The sequence below is a fragment of the Indicator indicator genome, chromosome 11 (assembly GCF_027791375.1).
Source record: "Indicator indicator isolate 239-I01 chromosome 11, UM_Iind_1.1, whole genome shotgun sequence".
Lineage (NCBI taxonomy): Eukaryota > Metazoa > Chordata > Aves > Piciformes > Indicatoridae > Indicator > Indicator indicator.
This window is the reverse complement of record NC_072020.1, coordinates 9,179,351-9,197,137: the sequence shown is the minus strand read 5'-3', so window position 1 is coordinate 9,197,137 and position 17,787 is coordinate 9,179,351. Positions and strand designations below refer to the sequence as shown.

Here is a 17,787-nt window from a genome sequence, read left to right as displayed (position 1 = left end):
GAACTGGCTGGATGGCAGGGCTCAGAGTGGTAGTGAATGGAGTTAACCCCAGTTAGTGGCTGGTCACAAGCGGTGTTCCCCAGGGCTCATCACTGGGGACAGGTCTCTTTAACATCTTTATCAGTGATATGGATGATGGGATCAGACTTGATGTGGCCCTGAGCAGCCTCACGTAGTTGGTCATGCCCCTGCTCACTACAGGGGGGTTGGACAAGATGACCTTTGAGGGTCCCTTCCAGTCCAATGCAATCTGTGAATCAAGCACACCCTCAGTAAGTTTGCAGGTGACACTGACCTTGGAGGGCATGTTGACCTGCTTGAGGATAGGAAGGCTCTGCAGAGGGATCTGGATAGGCTAGGTTGAAGGGCCAGGGCCAGCTGTATGAGGCTGAAGAAGGCCAAGTGCCAGGTCCTGCACTTGGGTCACAACAACCCCATGAATGCTCCAGGCCTGGAGCAGAGCGGCTGGAAACTTCCCAGCAGAGAAAAACCTGGGGCTGTTGATTGATAACTGGCTGAACATGAGCCAGCATGGCCAAGAAGACCAACAACATCCTGGCCTGTAGCAGCAACAGTGTGATGAGCAGGACCACAGAAGCAATTGATCTTAGACACATTAGAATTCCAGAGGCATACAGGATCACAGAATCATAGAATGGTTTGGGTTGGAAAGGACCCTAAAGATCATCTAGTTCCAATCCCCCTGCCATGGGCAGGCACACCTTCCACTAGACCAGGCCACCTGCCCTTGAACACCTCCAGGAAGGGGACATCTACATCTTCCCTGGGCAACCTGTTCCAGTGTCTCACCATCCTCATTGTTGAGAATTTCTTCCTAATATCCAGTCTAAATCTCCCCTCCTCAAGATTAAAGCTGTTTCCCCTAATGTTATCACTACAAGCCCTCTCTGGCTTTCCTGTAGGCTCCCTTCAGGTACTGCAAGGCTGTTCTAAGACATCCTTGGAGCCTTCTTTTCTCCAGGCTGAACAGCCTCAACTCTCTCAGCTTGTCCTCATAGTGGAGGTGCTCCAGCCCTTTGATCATCTTTGTGGCCTCTTCTGGATCTATTCCAGCAGTTCTATGTCCTTCTTATGCTGATGGCCTTAGAACTGGAGGTAGTACTGCAGATACTCATGAGAGCAGAGAAGAGGGGGAGAATCACCACCCTCCTCCTGCTGGTCACACTTCTTTTGATGCAGTCTAGGACATGGGTGGCTTCTGGGCCCCAAGCACACATTGCTGGCTCATGTTGAGTTTTTCCACCAACTGACACCCCCAAGACCTTCTCCTTGATACTGTTCTTAAGGAAAATACCCCACAAGCCAGCTTCAGAGCAGAAGCATTTCCAACTAAACCAGAGCTGTGTCTCTCTATGCTAAACTGAAAACAGGCCAAACTGATTATGCACACATAATCAGTCATGACAACATCCAAAACAGGTGATGTGCTAGGCCACTCCTGTCACTTATGCTGGGCCAAGCTACCTATGCTATGCATGTTCTACACAGATAGATTATACTAGTCATCAGCAACTGTCCTGATACAGTTTTAGAACACAACTTGATCACTACTATGCTGAGGTCAATGCAGAGTCTGCATTACATTAATTTAATCCAGTAATTGTATTACATATTTCAACAGCAGAGTTGAATTTCAGGTCTTCTGCAGGAGAAATGGAATAGAAGATGAAAAAAGGGTTTTTAAAAACACATAAACGTTTTATTGTGGTTATTTTTAGATTAAGCATATTTCTTTCTCTGTCCACTCACCTTGAATTTTCTCTGGCGTTCCTGAAAACACTAATTCCACTCTGCCATAATCAGGGAAACGGTCATCTGAGAAGAAAGGACAGAATTTCAGCAAGCTGTCTTCCAGGAAAGCAGTTGCAAGGCACTCAGAAAGGAGGATTCTCTATAGCTACTGTCACATACCCTCACCACTCCTTCTTTCTCACTTGTAGCTTTGCAATTTGCTTCTACAAGAGCCACATTATTTGCCCCATACATTCTCCAGAAAAGATCACAGAAGTGTCAGGTGGAGTTTTGTTTGCTTCCAAGAACAGTCAAAAGTAGAACAGATGTACAGTTCTCAAACCTCTCTCTAGACAGACATGGCTGACTTTAGCTTTTTCTTGGCTTTTTAAAGGAAAACACACCTAGAGGCAAAGTAAAATTTACTACAAAACTGCAATACTTGATCACAAAACTTTTGTTGCAGCCATATGTGCAGGAAAATCTATTTGATCTTGCTTTGTTAGTAACTAGCCAGGTGAGAGAGTTACTATCCTGCATATAAAAATAAAAAATAAAGCTGAGGCAAGAATTTGGAAAACAAAAAGACTGGCTAAACACATTTTCAAATACATCTGAAAACTTTTCCTCCAGTTTTGGATGTTCTGAAGCATGTTAAAAGATCTCCATACTCTAGCAGACTGGGTCACAAACATAGCATCAGGCTTTGTGACTGTTTTCATCAGCCAAGAAAGGGATCAGCTTAGCTCATCTTATTTCCTGTACTGGTGACTAACAGTCAGTACTAACAGTAAACAAATGTCTGTGAGAGGAAGTGATAAGGACTGTGGAGCAGTATCTGAATTATTTTGACAAGTTAACTCATTTGAGGGGCTCTATTCATTAGGGATTTACCTGTGTTACATGCAATGAGCTAGTTTACACAAAGCAGTCTCCCAAAAAACAGAGGGGGGAAAAAAACAAGAGCCCTTTTCAAAACAGGTCCTGAAGATGATCATCATCATATGATCATCATAGGGGACTTGAGCATCTCCCCTATGAAGAGAGACTGAGAGTCCTGTTTAGTCTTGAGAAGACTGAGAGGGGATCTGATCAATGTCTATCAATATCTGAGGGGTGGGTGTCAGGAGGAGGGGGCCAGCCTCTTTTTGGTGGTACACAGTGATAAGACAAGGAACAATGGGTTCAAATTAGAACATAGAAGATTTCACCTCAGCATAAGGAGAAACTTCTTTACAGTGAGGGTGACAGAGCACTGGAACAGGCTCCCCAGGGGGTTGTGGAGTCTCCTTCTCGGGAGGCTTTCAAAAGCCACCTGGATGCATTCCTGTGTGGACTATCCTAAGTGATCCTGCTCTGGCAGGGGGGTTGGAGCTGATGATCTCTGGAGGTCCCTTCCAACCTCTGCTATACTGTGAGACTGTGACCACATGCAGAGGCACACACACGTACCCCCACACACACCCAGCCAGCCGCAGAAGGCAAGTACCTTTGTTGGCATTGTCCAAGTCCTCCTTGCCAAACACCAGGCCGTTTCCTTGAATAGCTCCAGTGTGAAACTGAAGGCGAAAAACCACATCACGAGTAGCGGAGCGGTACTTTTTGTGGTAGCACTTCAGCTAGAAAGAGGGAAAGATGTCAGGAAGTAATTTCTTACAGCCCTGAAGAGCTGCATGTGCATGCCTTAATTCAGTAGAGCGGTGCCGTTTACTGCAGACACCTCCGATGATGTAACACGTGGGGTATGTGTTACTCAATCCAGGCCTGAGGCAAGAGAGTTCTTGATGTATCAAAACAGGAATTTCCATTTTCATCACCATCAGTCACCAATCACTATCACAACATCTGTCAGTATGATGTTGGAACACTGACTAATATCCATCCTTCATGGTACCAAATGAAGGTAAAGCTGAATCCTAGCACACCCTTTTCAACAAGGCTGGAGAATAAGCAGGGGTTTTAGAGGCATGCCTGCAAGCTGATTACATCTATTTTAATACTTTCTTAAAACCCACTCTAGTGCTGACAGGATCTTGATTTACGTTACTGTGGGAGGTTGGTAGTAGTTTTGGCACCTCAGCTAGAACAATACAGAACTCTAAAAAATAACATCAAGCATGAATTCCAGCAGATGAAAGGGAACACAATACACTTAAATACCACCTTCCCTTAGACTAGACCTAGGGATATTTCACCTACTAAGTCTCCAAGTCAACTGTTGTGGCACTCAGCATTCTTACAGACATACACAAAAACGTCAGCGATCTCAGTCACAGCATTGGAATTGTTTTTATATTACCCTGATTTTACCAGGGTCTTTCTCATACTGAGTGCCCCAAAACTGAATCCAGTACTCAAGGTGTGGCCTCACCAGTGCTGAGTCCAGGGGGACAATCACTTCTGTGGTCCTGCTGGTCACACTGCTCCTGACACAGGCCAGAATGCTGTTGGCCTTCTTGGCCAGCATTTAAAATGACAGTGCTGTAATACAGCCACAGTTTCACTTTGCACACAGGGGTTATATGCACTATTATCTAGTCTGTATAAAGTGCTTTCTAAATCTTGCAAGTGCCTGTATAACGAGAAGGCTTTTCTTTGATATCACACACCTTTTAAAGTCCCAAAATAATTAAGAATTAGTTAGGTATTTTCATTATAGCATATACTTTTATGATTGTGCACATTGTCTGCCACATTACAGGGCAAGGCTATTTTAACGCTGAGTTGCAAACACTCCATAAAACAATTTTTAATAAAGAAAATAGCAACAAATGCCCTTTACTGTACTTGGGGATGCTATGAAATGGAAATGGTGAGAGCAGTTGTTTCAGTTCCTAAAAACATTCTAGTCTGAGTTTCATAAGAATTTTGATTCCTGTAGAACTCAACGATGAGGACCAAATTCATTTGTGGTACATTTGCTCAACTTCTTTTTTAGCAAGGACACAAAACTGGTCAGAGACTGTCCACTAAATGGCATGAGACTGGAATTTGATTGCATACCATTAACTTACCATAATATCTCCCTTCAGAAGCTGGGCAGGGTCTATAGCAATGCAGATCCGGCTTTTATTTTCTGATCCTACGCTACTTAACAGGAGAGAAAAGAAAAAAATGAAATTTATAATTTAAAGAAAAGCAAAAAGAAAACAACTTAAAAAAAAAAAGAAAGAAACTATGTAATTCTGCAACTTTGAGAATTAAAACCTGGATTCATACAGAAAGGAAAATGATTATGACTTACTATATTCCAGATGTATAAACTGGTTGCATAGCCTGGTATAACTTCAGAAAAGGCTGACAAGCTGAAAAGAAGTCAACAGAAAAGAATGTTCTGTAATTATTTTTCTTTGAGTGTTACAACTAGGTAGTTTCATGGACATGCAGACTGAGCACTGGCACACGAGTGATACAATGCTGATTGTCAAAATAGTCTTCAAAGCAAAATTGGCTTATGCAGGAAACGTATTTGATTATATTTAATGAAAAAAAAAATCACTTTTCCTGATCTTACAGGATTCTGGTAAGGAAAGAAAGGGGGAACACCTTGCTCCTTATTAAATGTCTATGTGCCTGCCTTCCCACGTTTTCTGCAAGAAAACAAAATTAGTAAGGGAAGAAAAGAATGGCCAAAAAAACCCCCAAAAAATCCACAAAAAAACCAAACCAAAACACACACACAGAAACCCAAAAACCCCAAAAAGTGTTTTCAAACTGAAAGAAAATATATGATCTGCAGTTTTGTTTCAAAACTAGTAAGTCCCTTAGTGTTTTTATTGTAAGAAGCCATACTTTGCCTTCATTGAAATAGTTATTTTGGAAATAAAACCAGAGCGAACAGCAATGACAACAAAGCATTGCAGATTCATGCTGATGACACTTCAAAAGACAAGTGCTATTTAACTCCCATATAATAAAAATAAGATTGATACTGCTTTACTATGAGCTAGCACAGTATATTGGTTTAGCATTTTGATTTTAAAGCCACCTTAAAAGTACAACATATCCAAATGACTTTTCTAAAGAAAATCCAATCTAAAAGCAGAAAAGAGATTCTGTTTATGATTATGATTATATTTATGATTAACATTATGATTATGTCTATTTCCTAAAGGAAGGAATTATTGTGAAACCTGACCAAGTTCTCCACTCTTTTGCAAGGACTGGGATCACAACTAGTCAGATTTTAGGCAGACATGAATAGCATCAACCTTTAATATTTAACAAAGGACAAGAATTTTAATTCACCTGCTGTAATTCTCACTCTTAGTATATTTCTCTTCTTTCTTACTGGGAATATTTGGACTACTCAGATTTCTGCAGGCTTTCTAGAAAGCTCAAAAATGAAGCAACACTTTGAGCCTACACATGGATAGGAAAAGTTAGGTAATTTACCTCTCCCAGCATCAAAGCTAGGGATGCCATGAAGGATAACATAGTGCAGGAAAAGAGGAGTTGCATTCATTTTCACAGATCCAGATAGAAGGCCACTTAAGAACTGCACATATCTAAAAACACAGAAGTTTTCTGAATTAAATAAAAGCAGTGATGCAACTATATCAGATAAATACATTCTGTACATATGAGTATTTCTAGGCACTGGGGAGTGAATAGGATTGTCACATTACACACAGCTCCAAAAAGAATGCTCTTCACAAAATAACGTGAAAACGCATTTTAACCTACCACCTTATTAAATCAGTGGCTGCTACATTGCTAATGTTGAGCTCTTCATTTTAGTTATTTATATCATTACCCTAAATAAGAAAGATACTAGCAAAGACAGAAAAGTCAGTTGTTCTGGTATACGTTTCTAGTTGCAGCTCAAGGTCTTGGTTGGTTTTCACAGCAACGTGACGTGGGTCCCACACCATTTTCAGAGAAGTGTCCTTGTCAGACATCTCAGAATTAAGGCTAATGCAGGCAAATAACATCTTTGTAATGACAACTGATACCACTCAGAGGAAAACTACCATAGCAACATGAAATCATTGTAGTTCTGGTATTTAATAGCTGGTTTGGTCACAAGCTCACAACCCGGTACACCAAGTGAATATCAGTGCAGTGCATGCTAAACAAATTCCTCCTATCTCCTTAAATAACTATGGAAAATTGTTCTCCTTGAGTTTTTCCACCAGCTTTTCTTCCATTGTCCATAACACAACCTTCATTCAACTTCACTCTCAGGCATGAAAAGAAACTCATCTCTTTTCCCCCACTTTAAGCACAGATCTCATTGACTGATCCCTTACTCCATGCTCCTGGTAACACCGCAACTAAAGATATCCTGGCCAACAACAACAGCTTCACTACCCCAGAACCTGTGTAAAACCTGTGGTGGGCTTAAAGCACGTTTCAGTTTATGGACAGCTAGCAAAGCTCACTTTATTTTGAAACACTAAGAAAAGACAGCTTGGCTTTTTGGTTTCCTCCTTCAGTCATTCCGAAAATATTCGGCACATCAAAAGCACAAGTTTACAAATTGCACACGTATGTGACCAGAAAAAGTGCAGTAAAATGTTTTGTTAGCCACCTCTCAGTCTCAACATTTTCTCTCTACCCCTATCAGGTTTTATTCATTCCCAAATCTGACTGAATTTTGGAACCCCTTTCTCAAAGCAATGCATTTAAGAGGCTTATAGAGGCAGCTGCCTTATTTTTGAGAATTGTGTTCAAAGACTTATCCTTAAGGTTTATAAAGCAATTCTTAAATACAGGGGGTATGTAACTGCACTTTTTATTCAGGCAAACTTTCAGCAGCTTATCTGAGAAAAGTATATATTTTGAGTATTCTCAGAATGGATTCAGAATAGATGTGGTCTGGAGTTGCTTTTCTTGCCACTGTTAGAGCATCTAAGCAGCAGAGGGAAAAGGTTAAGTGATATTTTCAGGACTGATGCACTTAATGGCTACAACTTATTTTTTAATGGACCAAACTTAGTGGAGCAGGAGTTTCAAAATCAAAGAATGGGTGTACTTTCAAATGTGGTCATTCTTATATTCACCTGTTTATGTATCAACTGGATTTTAGCATGGGCACCACCAGTTAATTATCCAAGAATGGTGTCAGAGAAAAGGCACATTAAAAAAGTGACTCAGGCCACTAACTTATCAAAATGGGACCAAAAGAGGACTGTAACATTACCAGTAAATATTACAGTTGGGTTTCCTTTGTCTGCAACAGGATTAGCAGTCCCTGCCAGACCAGGCAAAGGTAGGAAAAGACAAGTTCCAGAGGAGAACCATTCTGACAAATGGTCAGAACCTCCTCTGTTCTCCTGGGGAGTGACATTCCCAAGTACCTGTGTGCACATGTGTCTGAAGATTGGAAGGGCAGCTCAAGTTCAGTGCTGCTGAGCAAAGACACTAATTCCATCAGTCAAGACTGCCTCTGAGATTCCCCCTCCTAATCTCCCAGAAGAATCAAGCAAGTGTCCTTGAAGAGGGTAGGAAACTCAGATACCACCATTTACACCAGTTTCACCTCTAGCTTTAGGGCTTGCAAGCAGATCACTTAAGTTAGTTTATTATTATCTTAGAGCAAGCAAGAAATAGATTGTGACATGTCACTTTGTTAACAATGCAGTAAGAACACACACAGGTAACAATGTGATACAAAAGCTTTTATCTGTCAGCTTACATGCAAGAAGTGAAGGAGAGATACAATCAGTCAAGGAATATTAATATAAGATGAAGTGCTGAGAGTTCAGAAAACACTGCAGCATCTTATGGAAAAAGTCTTACCATGGCAAGGGAGGGAGTAAGGGATGGGGGCAGAAGATAACAAGAACATTTCTTACTGGTATGAATTAGAAACAAATTAAATACCTTCTTTGGGATGGCTGCATTAAAGCTGAAACTTTATCATCAAAGAATTTCTTCATAGCAAATCTGTCTAGAGCCTGATCAGCACTGTCAAAACAGAGACACAGATACCTTGTTATTGCAGTTCAGGGTTATCTTGGAAATTCAGCAGGGTAGTGCTTCAAATACGCCAAAATATTTGGAGAGGAAAAGAAGGAAAGGAAGAAAAAGAGAGAAGCACCATCTAACTAGTAGCTCTGGCACTTATACATCAGAAAAGAACGACTTTTCCACCTCTTAACTGACACACAGTAAGCTGACACACATTACTGCAATCAAAAGGCAACTTTTTCTGATGCTTTCTTAATTACAAACACCACAACATGCATTATGCACAACTTACCTCACAGAAACATTGGTGAAGTGCATGTACGACGATATGACCACCCCTATCCTTCCTTTTCCTCCCTGTATGAGGAAAAAGGGAATGATAACTTATTTGATAACTTACAGGATAACTTCATTGGGTGTTATTTTAAGACCCATACTAAACAAAATTTAATGAGAGGGGAATCAGAGAACCCTTTTGCTCATGTATCTCATACTGTTGGGAAGACGGTAACGCTGGGCAGCAGCTTGTCTGTCCATGCAAGCTGGCTAACAAGGGGAATAAAAGCACTAAGTAGGACTTCTATGCACATGCTGGTCAAGTCTTACTGACTGACAGAAATGATGTTTCAAAGTCTTGACCAGTGGTAGAAACAATCTATCAACCATTCTAATTTCGTATTACTTTTTCCAGAGATCATCCACAACAGGCCTAGACAGCTTTTGCAATTTCTGGGCTGGAATGCAGTAAAATACCTGTTTGTGGAAAGCCTGTGAGTTTCCAGCAGGTTTGGGCATTTTTACCTCCCCCTTGCCTGACATGAGTAACAACTACTACTACTGGTTTTCTATGGATAACTTTAAAAAATGTTCAAAATCTTACGAAATAATGAACTTGACATAAGTTCAGTACAGTTTTTTCAAACAGTAATTTTCAGACACTTCAAAACCACTTCAGTCCCTCAGCTGATACAAGTAGCTGTACCTAGCTATGTTTAGGGGGGGTGGTTAAATTTTAAAGTCCTTACTAAAAGGCATTAATTAACAATATGCATTGCCAATTTGTGTGTAAAATACCTATAAATACTTTACCCCTTTTCTTTTGTCCCAGGCCACTCTCCTGACTGTAGCCCTGCAACTAGTAAGAACTCTGTAGTGTTTCACACACTCATGGCATTCTGCCCACAAGGAATTCAGGACTAGGGACCAAACAACCTGACTTGAAGAGCAGTTTTGGTCCCATCATCATCCACACTCTGTTTAGACCAACATCTGCCAGTGATAAAGAGAGAGATTTGCCCTGAGTATCACCAGCACATCTACCAACTCAGTTCCAAATTCATTTTCTCTCTACTTAAGGCTTCTCTTTATTTCTCTTCGTTGTGAACAAGCAAGAAGAAGTAACATTGCACAGTTTTAACTGCTGTAAGGCAGCCAGACTGTCACATATCTGTGATATGTTGCCTGTCCTTAACCTGCAACAAAATCCATGAATGTCACAAACACGAGGAACTTCTAAAGTGTTTGCTGTTGAGTTGGAAGGAGCACTGGCCTTTGAAGGGAACAAACTAACATCACCACATGCTATACCCAGAACCTTAGTTACTATGCAAAACAATATGTACTGAGCATGCATGGCCAGTGGAATTAAGCTGCCTTAAATAAGCTGAAGGTTTGGCACGTGGTTTCCAACACTTAAACCAGACCAAATTTCTTTTCTTTTTTATTTTTTAAACTGAGTGAGAATAAAGGACTGGTTTTGAGAATGAACACACACGTGATGGGGACACACAAGGTCACTCACTCTGCAATGGATCACCACCACATGTTGAGGATCACTGTTCAGCCATGACTCCATAGCCTTGCAGATGGTGCACACCTTATCAAGAGGCGGAGCATGGAGATCAGGCCACCCCACATCCACAATCTGCAGTGAAAGAAGTAATAGTCACAAGAAGCCACCTTGACCCTAATCCTACATCTTAAAATATGCCTTCAAACAACAGTGATGGTGAAGAGTCTCCACATTTTTTCGAACCCCAGATAATGTCACAAGTGCCTTGATGTAACAGAAACACATTTAACAAGCCTCTAAAGGAGAAGGATATTGCTTGCATTTGTGTAATATGCTAGTACTTTCATAAAAACAAACAAAAAACTCCCCCCACAACCCACCAACCACTCACAAATGATAACATTTCTGAAGATCCTGATTTCTTAAAGAGGTTTTTTTCCTTATGTTTACATGGAACATCCTGTGTTCCAATTTGTGTCCATCATCCATGTCCTGTCACTGGACACCACTAAGAAAAGTTGGACTCCATCTTCCTCAACTATTGATCAGCATTAATGAGATCCCTCCTCAGTTTTCTCTATTCCAGGCTTAACAATCCCAGCTCTCTCAGCCTTTCCTCATTAGGTAAATGTTCCAGTCCCCCAGTCAGCTTAGTGGCTCTCCACTGGACTCTGTCCAGTAGTCCCCCTTCTCTCTTGAACTGGAGAGCCCAGAGCTGGACCCACTACTCCAGATGAGGCCCCACCAGGGCAGAGTAGAGGAGCAGAACAACATCCCTCAACCTGTTGGCCACACTCTTTTTCATGCACCCCAGGATGCCACTGGCCTTCAGCCTGTACAGTATATAACCCCTAGCATCCTGTGACTGCACAAAGAAAGGACACCAGGAGTAAAACTTCTGTCACTCAACATGCATTTTTAGTAGTCCCAATGGGTTTCAGATGCTGCCTTCAAAGTCTTACAGGAATGACTGCAAAGTACAGCCCAAGAGAACTTGGGGAAAAACACAAAAGGATGCATGTGAAGGCTGTTTACCATCTTCCAAAAGCTGTCCTACTCTTTATATCAAGCTCCCATAGCTTATCAGGTCATTTAAGTGGTATTTAACACTAAAAAGAGGTAATGACAGAGGACAACCAATACCTTTGGGTTGAGCTTGGCGAGGTCATATCTCTTTTCAGAGAGATTTAACACCTGTTCAGAAAGAAAGAAAAAAATATCAACCATTATAACTTCACCATTTCTGTAGTCAGCAGCTGCGTTTGAAACATGTTGTAACTGTGACTGAACAGGAATGAAACAAGAAGTGTCTCATACTAATGATCCACAGAAATTTCTGCAGTTTTCCAGCACTTTTAGTATTTGCAAAGCCGTTTAGTGGAGAATTATAATTCTCAGTACAGAATTCTTAAAATCAGTGTTAAAGTTATGTTAAGAGATTAATTACTTGAAGTTCTCCATGGGGGGTGGGGGGGAAGTGCTATTTGCTGAGAACTTTCTTCATTTGTCTTTATTGTTGTATTTCACAGAATGTTAGGGGCTGGAAGGGATCTGGAGAGATCATCTAGTCCAACCCCCCTGCCAAAGCAGGATCACCTCTACCAGGTCACACAGGACCTCATCCAGGAGGGTCTTGAATATCTCCAGAGATATGCAAGAGGAATTTAAAATTCTTGTGTGTCAGGATATGGCCCTGTTCCTGATGGGTATTTGCCACTACTGGATCAAATGCCAAACTCAGACACTGTTGTACCCCAGACCATGTCAAGATACAGAGATCAAATCAAGATACTCCAGGAGTCCTATCAGTATGGAATAGAGACCAGAATGTACAGGAACCAACATTTCAGATAAAAAAACCAAAACAAGAGGTCTCTGAAGAGAAGGCTATGTTACAAATAGATGACAGTGGAAGATTGACTGCATCTTTGCTAGCCCCTTTTTGGCATATGCTAGTTCTATTTACTTATACTTGGGGAAAAGAAAAAGGAGCATTAGGCTTTAATACTATGAAATGTACATAATTTTGTCCTAAATTTTAGGATGTCAGCTGAATAATAAAAATGAAGTAAGATAAAACAAGTGTGCAAAAAGAAATCCTTCCTCCTTACACACAGCAGAGAGGAAACATTCCTCCCATTCCCTCCCATACAATTTAATCCTAAACTGGGAAATAAGTGTACTATTAAGACAATACTAATTTGCTCACTCTGCTGAATGTTCAGCATTGCCACAGAACAAAAGCAAGTTTCAGCTGGTGAAGAGACCTTTAGGAAGTTACTGAAGCATATTAGATTTGTTATGCTCCTTAATCAGATGACCAGAAATACAAAATCTCATGCACAAGAAGAGAAACAAATATAACACAGGTGGCAATTTTGGACACAACTGATTGAGGAACAATTCACCAGCCTACAGCCTATTCCATTAAGGAGAAGAGATAGGGAGAACAGGCATTCAAAACCCTTCTACCAGGTGGGACACAGAATTCTTAGAGAATGACATGCCCTAGGGTTTAGATGCACGAGCCAGAAAACAGCACAGGAGATGCACAGTTCGGATCATCATCCAGGAAACATTCTGCACACAGAGCTCATTACAGATTTGCTTACAACTTATTTTCCTGTAGAAAATTAAACAGCAGGAAAAAACACATATAAATCAAGTTAAGGAGAAAGAACTGGGCAGAACACACAGGCAGCAAGCCTACTATGATATGTTGTTTCACAATACATGGTAGAGAGTGCCAAGACACGATGGTGAGAGACCATCACATACCCAGCTGAGGACCCAGATGTGGCTGGCTGCTAGAAAAAGAGAATGCACTCCACAGTACAGGGTGTGCATCTTTGAAAAACATGATTTGGAGAATGGAAGTGGTTAGTGCAATTATTCTACAGCATTTGATTATGTGCCATCACAACAGAGACTGAAGCGTCACCAGCAGAAAAGTGCTTCTAATACCCATCCTTTGCCAACAGCTTCAAACACCACTGAAAACCTCACTGTTGCTTGCTAAGATGTAAAGCTGGACCAAAGAGGCTTTGGATGACTGACTTTTGGTTTATAATGATATATGTGGACCTACAAGTGGTCTTCCTGCAGGACAGACGATGATGTCTCTGTCATGGTAGGGCCATGTCACCAGACAGGCCTTAAGATGTCTAGACAGGGTCCCTTTCTCTCCCCTCCTTCCTGCAGAAAAACAGGGCTATGCAGGAAAAAGAATAAAGGGGACAGGACTCCTGCCTGTCTGGTAAACAAGCTGTTTATCTGGGGTGAGAGCACGTAAGCTGACCACTGCTCCCCAGAAACAAGGTCTGCCTTCTGCCTTTTATGGTTATAGCCTGGCAGAACGCTTTTCCATTGGGCAGCCAGCATTAGCTTCAGTGCCCCATTGGACCAATCCATCTCTGGCAATTTGTATACATACAAGCGACTTGGTAGTCACTTTTGCCTTGCCTTGCTTCAAACCTTGCTTCAAGCCTACTTGGACCCGTCTCGCAGAAGCTGCCTCCAGTTGCCCTGCCCTGCTTCGAGTGTCCGGTCCAGAGCCTGGGACAGAGCCACAAGCCATACACATGCAAGCCGGAGAAGCCACGAGCCTAGAAGCCAGATCCACCTAGCTTGCTTCCCCTTGCCACCAGAATCATGCCATGCCTCAGTTTACCCAGGAACCAAGCAAGCACCCGTCACAAAGAGCGTCGTTAACTGCCTGCTGTCCGCTGAAGCCAGACCAGCCTGGGACCGCGTGGGAAACTCTCCTTGCCGGCAGTCTGCCGTGCTGCGCCTTACGAGAGCGCCCCAAAGCTAGCATAACAGCAGCAGCATCCCTGTGTGGGTAAAACCAGCTGCGAGGAATTAATTCATTGCCCTTTGGATTTAAAGGTTCTTATTGAGCCTCCCCCCGCTGTAATCCAGCACTATCTGCTCTCGGGGACCTTATCTTTCCAAGTTGTTGCCTCCTAATTTGCACAGAACTGTTTGCATTTGCCCTGAGACTGCATATGCCCATTGTAAATATATATTCCAACCGTACAATGATCCTATGCAACGAGTTTTGACATACTTTATTAATAAAGAGTTAATATATTTTATTAATATCCATTTGCCGTATTGTTTATTATTGTCGTGAGGGTAATTAATTAACAATATTCCCCCCCTCGACCACAACAGTCTCACAAAAGACTGATCCTACACATACCAAGTAATTATCCCCATGTTTGGATTTGAGCATTCGGGTTACATCTTGAAGATTGTGGAGGTAAGTTTCCTCAGAACAGCTAGCAGGGAAGGAGACAGCGATGATCCGCTCTGTGATGTAGGTGAGGTCAAGCTCATAGCCTTCCTCCATAATGTGATCAAAGTCTGCACTTCTGTGAAGACATGAGATGTGGCAGGTCAGAGCAAAGCAGCCAAGAACAAACACAGCATATTAACATGAAGAAACTGCAAGTTGGACTCATACAGTCAAGCATCTCAGGTTTCCAGTATTTTCATTACAAATACAACTTATTAAATCCCTGCAGAGATCAAATTATTCAGCTCAGTCCACAAAAGGAGTCAGCTAAACATCAGAGTTCTTCACATCAAAACCATAGTGAAAAAAAAATCCTGCAACCAACAATGCAGAAAAGCAGCAAAAGTAATCCAAGCAACTTTGACAAACACCAGTGCAACAAATCTGGGAGTTAAATAGGGAAAAAAATTAGGTATTTATGTCTGTACAGATCTCTTTTTCTGCAGAATTCTCCAAGTGCTTTACCAATTGGTAGATTCATCTATAAAAGTACAGATAGATACTATCTTGAAATCAGCTCCAAGTAATGCTGAAGTGACTCCAAAACCGTTCCCCAAACTGCAGCAGACAGCAATGTAATGGAATTCCATTTACAGGTTAGTGTAGAGATACTCTTCACTTTTTTTCCAGCTTGAGAGCACAACCAGGGACCCGACCTTGTCCCTGGATGATCAGAAGCAAGCTCAGCACAAATGCCCAGCTTCTTCTTAGACAGAGACCATAAAAATAGTCCTAGCAAAGGACTGAACTCGCAGACATCACCACCACAAATACCAACCCTTGAGCCAGCCACAGCATTATGCACACTGCTACCCAACATATGAAAGGAATACTTGCCGTGATCCTTTGTCACAACTGAAAGAGGAATTCTTTGAAGTATTGCTGGAATTCTGGAACAAAGAAAACAGAGCAGTCAATCTGGTACCTTTCTTACTGCTGCTGATGTCAATGCTGCTGCTTTTTTTCTTCATTTATTATGTCCACAGTGTGGGGGGAAAATTAAAAAAGGAAAAAAAAAAGACAATATGACAGAGATCATTGTCTTATATTCTGACTGCAAACACTGTGGTTACGTCCAGGTTATGCCCAACTCCTTATACAGGCTTATTACTACATATTGCAACTCAATACTGCCAGGTAAGGACTGGTTGGGGTTTGTGCTCTTCTTAGTAACTACATCAAGATGAGAGAAAACATTCAGTGGACACTTGAGAAGATGGAGCTTGAATTGCTCTACAAATGTGCAAAAGTCAGTTCCTCACAAGTGATTCTCCTATGACAATACAGAAAAATGTATTCAGTTTATTCCAGCATCAAGAGTCCTTCGGGAGTCTGAATGTAAGCCTGAGCTGCAATGGCTTTGATTTATGAGAATTCAGAGCGTCTTTTTTGCAGCTCCATTTGCTCAGTAACTATACATTAAAAAATGTCAAGTGACCCGCCTTGAGACAGCCAGAACAATCCTATCAATACAGACTGGGGGATGAGGTGATAGAAGGCAGCCCTGTAGAAATGGAAAAGGACTGGGGGGTGACGATGGATGAGAAGTTGGACATGAGCAGACAGTGTGAGCTTGCAGCACAGAGGGCCAATCACATCCTGGGCTGCATCAAAAGATGCATTGCCAGCAGATCCAGAGAAGTGACTCTGCCACTTTGCTCTGGTGAGACCTCACCTGGAGTACTGTGTGCAGGTCTGCAGCCCTCAATATAGGAAGGACATGGACCTGATGGAGAGGGTCCAGAGGAGAGCCACAAAAATGATCAAGGGGTTGGAGCACACATCTGGTACAAGGACAGGCTCAGGGATCTGGGGTGGTTCAGCCTCGAGAGGAGGCTCTGGGGAGACCTAAGAGCAGCCTTCCAGTACCTAAAGAGGACATACAGGAAGGACAGGGAGAGATTGTTTACAAAGGCCTGAGGTGACAGGACAAGGGACGATGGCTTCAAACTAGAGAAAGGCAGATTTAGATTGGATATCAGCAGAAGGTTCTTCACTATGAGAGTGGTGGAACACTGGAACAGGTTGCCCAGGGAGGTGGTTGAGACCCCTTCCCTGGAGATAGTCAAGGTGAGGCTCGATAAGGCTCTGGGCAGCCTGATCTATTCGAGGATGTCCTGGCTGACTGCAGAGCGGTTGGACTGGATGACCTTTGGAGGTCCCTTCCGGCCTGGACCTTTCTATGATTGTATGATTCTACCCCAAACAATCACACACAGAAGTTATCACTACAGAAACACAAGCAAAGAGCCAACCAAAGGGTCAGACAAACTTAGTTGCAGTTGTTGCATGAAAGCCAGCAGGGGGAAGCAATTGCTTCTCAAAAGCCAGCTGTACTCTCCAGCCATAGAATGACACTAATCAGCAAATTCACTGCATCCAAGGTATGGATTTCTTTTCCAAGGTTGAGTTGACTCTACCCGTGATGTTCAATATCATGCTGCCCTCATGGCAGCTTCAAAATGAAAGTGCTGGCTGGAGCAAAGTATCGTGGGGCTTGAAGTTCAGATTGGATCAGGAGAGGGTTTCTGTCCTGGTTGCTGCTCTCAGTTTTCAGATTTGGGGGGTTTTCTTTTCCACTCAGCTGGCTGTGGGTCAGGGGATAGGGAGGTCACTGGCTTCTGCTGCTGCTTCTGCATTTTGCTGGACTCTTCTGCAAACAGGCTAAGGTAATTGTCCCTTGGATCATTTCCAGTAAAATTCTTTATCTCCACTCTATTGCAACATGGAGTTTTAGGGGGATTTTGTGTTACTTTCCTTCCCATCTGTGTGGGGAGGGAGGGGGGCTTGTGAGAGCAGGCTGTGTTAACCCAGGATACCAATGAAAATTCAAGACATGCCAATTTCCTTTGACATCCTCCTTACTGCTTCCATCTTCTTTACCATCTTTAGCATCTGTACCTAGTCTAGAGCATGCTGCAGAGCTTGCTGTGCCAAACTTTCTCAAAACTGCATCCTAGAGTCCAGAGACCCCAGGCATGATTCAGAAGCTAAGAACCAGGCTCATGTTAAATTTCAAATGCTAGAA

At 42.2% G+C, this 17,787-nt stretch overlaps 1 protein-coding gene across 1 annotated transcript in view; it reads right to left on the bottom strand.

Annotated features, from left to right (window-relative positions):
- TNS3 (tensin 3) overlaps window positions 1–14,828 on the bottom strand; it is a 96,580-nt gene extending 81,752 nt beyond the window's left edge. The window contains exons 1-10 of the mRNA XM_054384690.1: window positions 14,664–14,828; window positions 11,603–11,653; window positions 10,469–10,591; window positions 8,960–9,024; window positions 8,581–8,664; window positions 6,148–6,260; window positions 4,997–5,057; window positions 4,767–4,842; window positions 3,242–3,371; window positions 1,771–1,836 (exon numbers count right to left, since the gene is read on the bottom strand). Coding sequence (XP_054240665.1) covers window positions 1,771–1,836; window positions 3,242–3,371; window positions 4,767–4,842; window positions 4,997–5,057; window positions 6,148–6,260; window positions 8,581–8,664; window positions 8,960–9,024; window positions 10,469–10,591; window positions 11,603–11,653; window positions 14,664–14,813 — 919 coding nt within the window. The 5' untranslated portion in view covers window positions 14,814–14,828. The remainder of the gene's footprint in view (window positions 1–1,770; window positions 1,837–3,241; window positions 3,372–4,766; window positions 4,843–4,996; window positions 5,058–6,147; window positions 6,261–8,580; window positions 8,665–8,959; window positions 9,025–10,468; window positions 10,592–11,602; window positions 11,654–14,663) is intronic.
- Window positions 14,829–17,787: the final 2,959 nt, after the last annotated feature.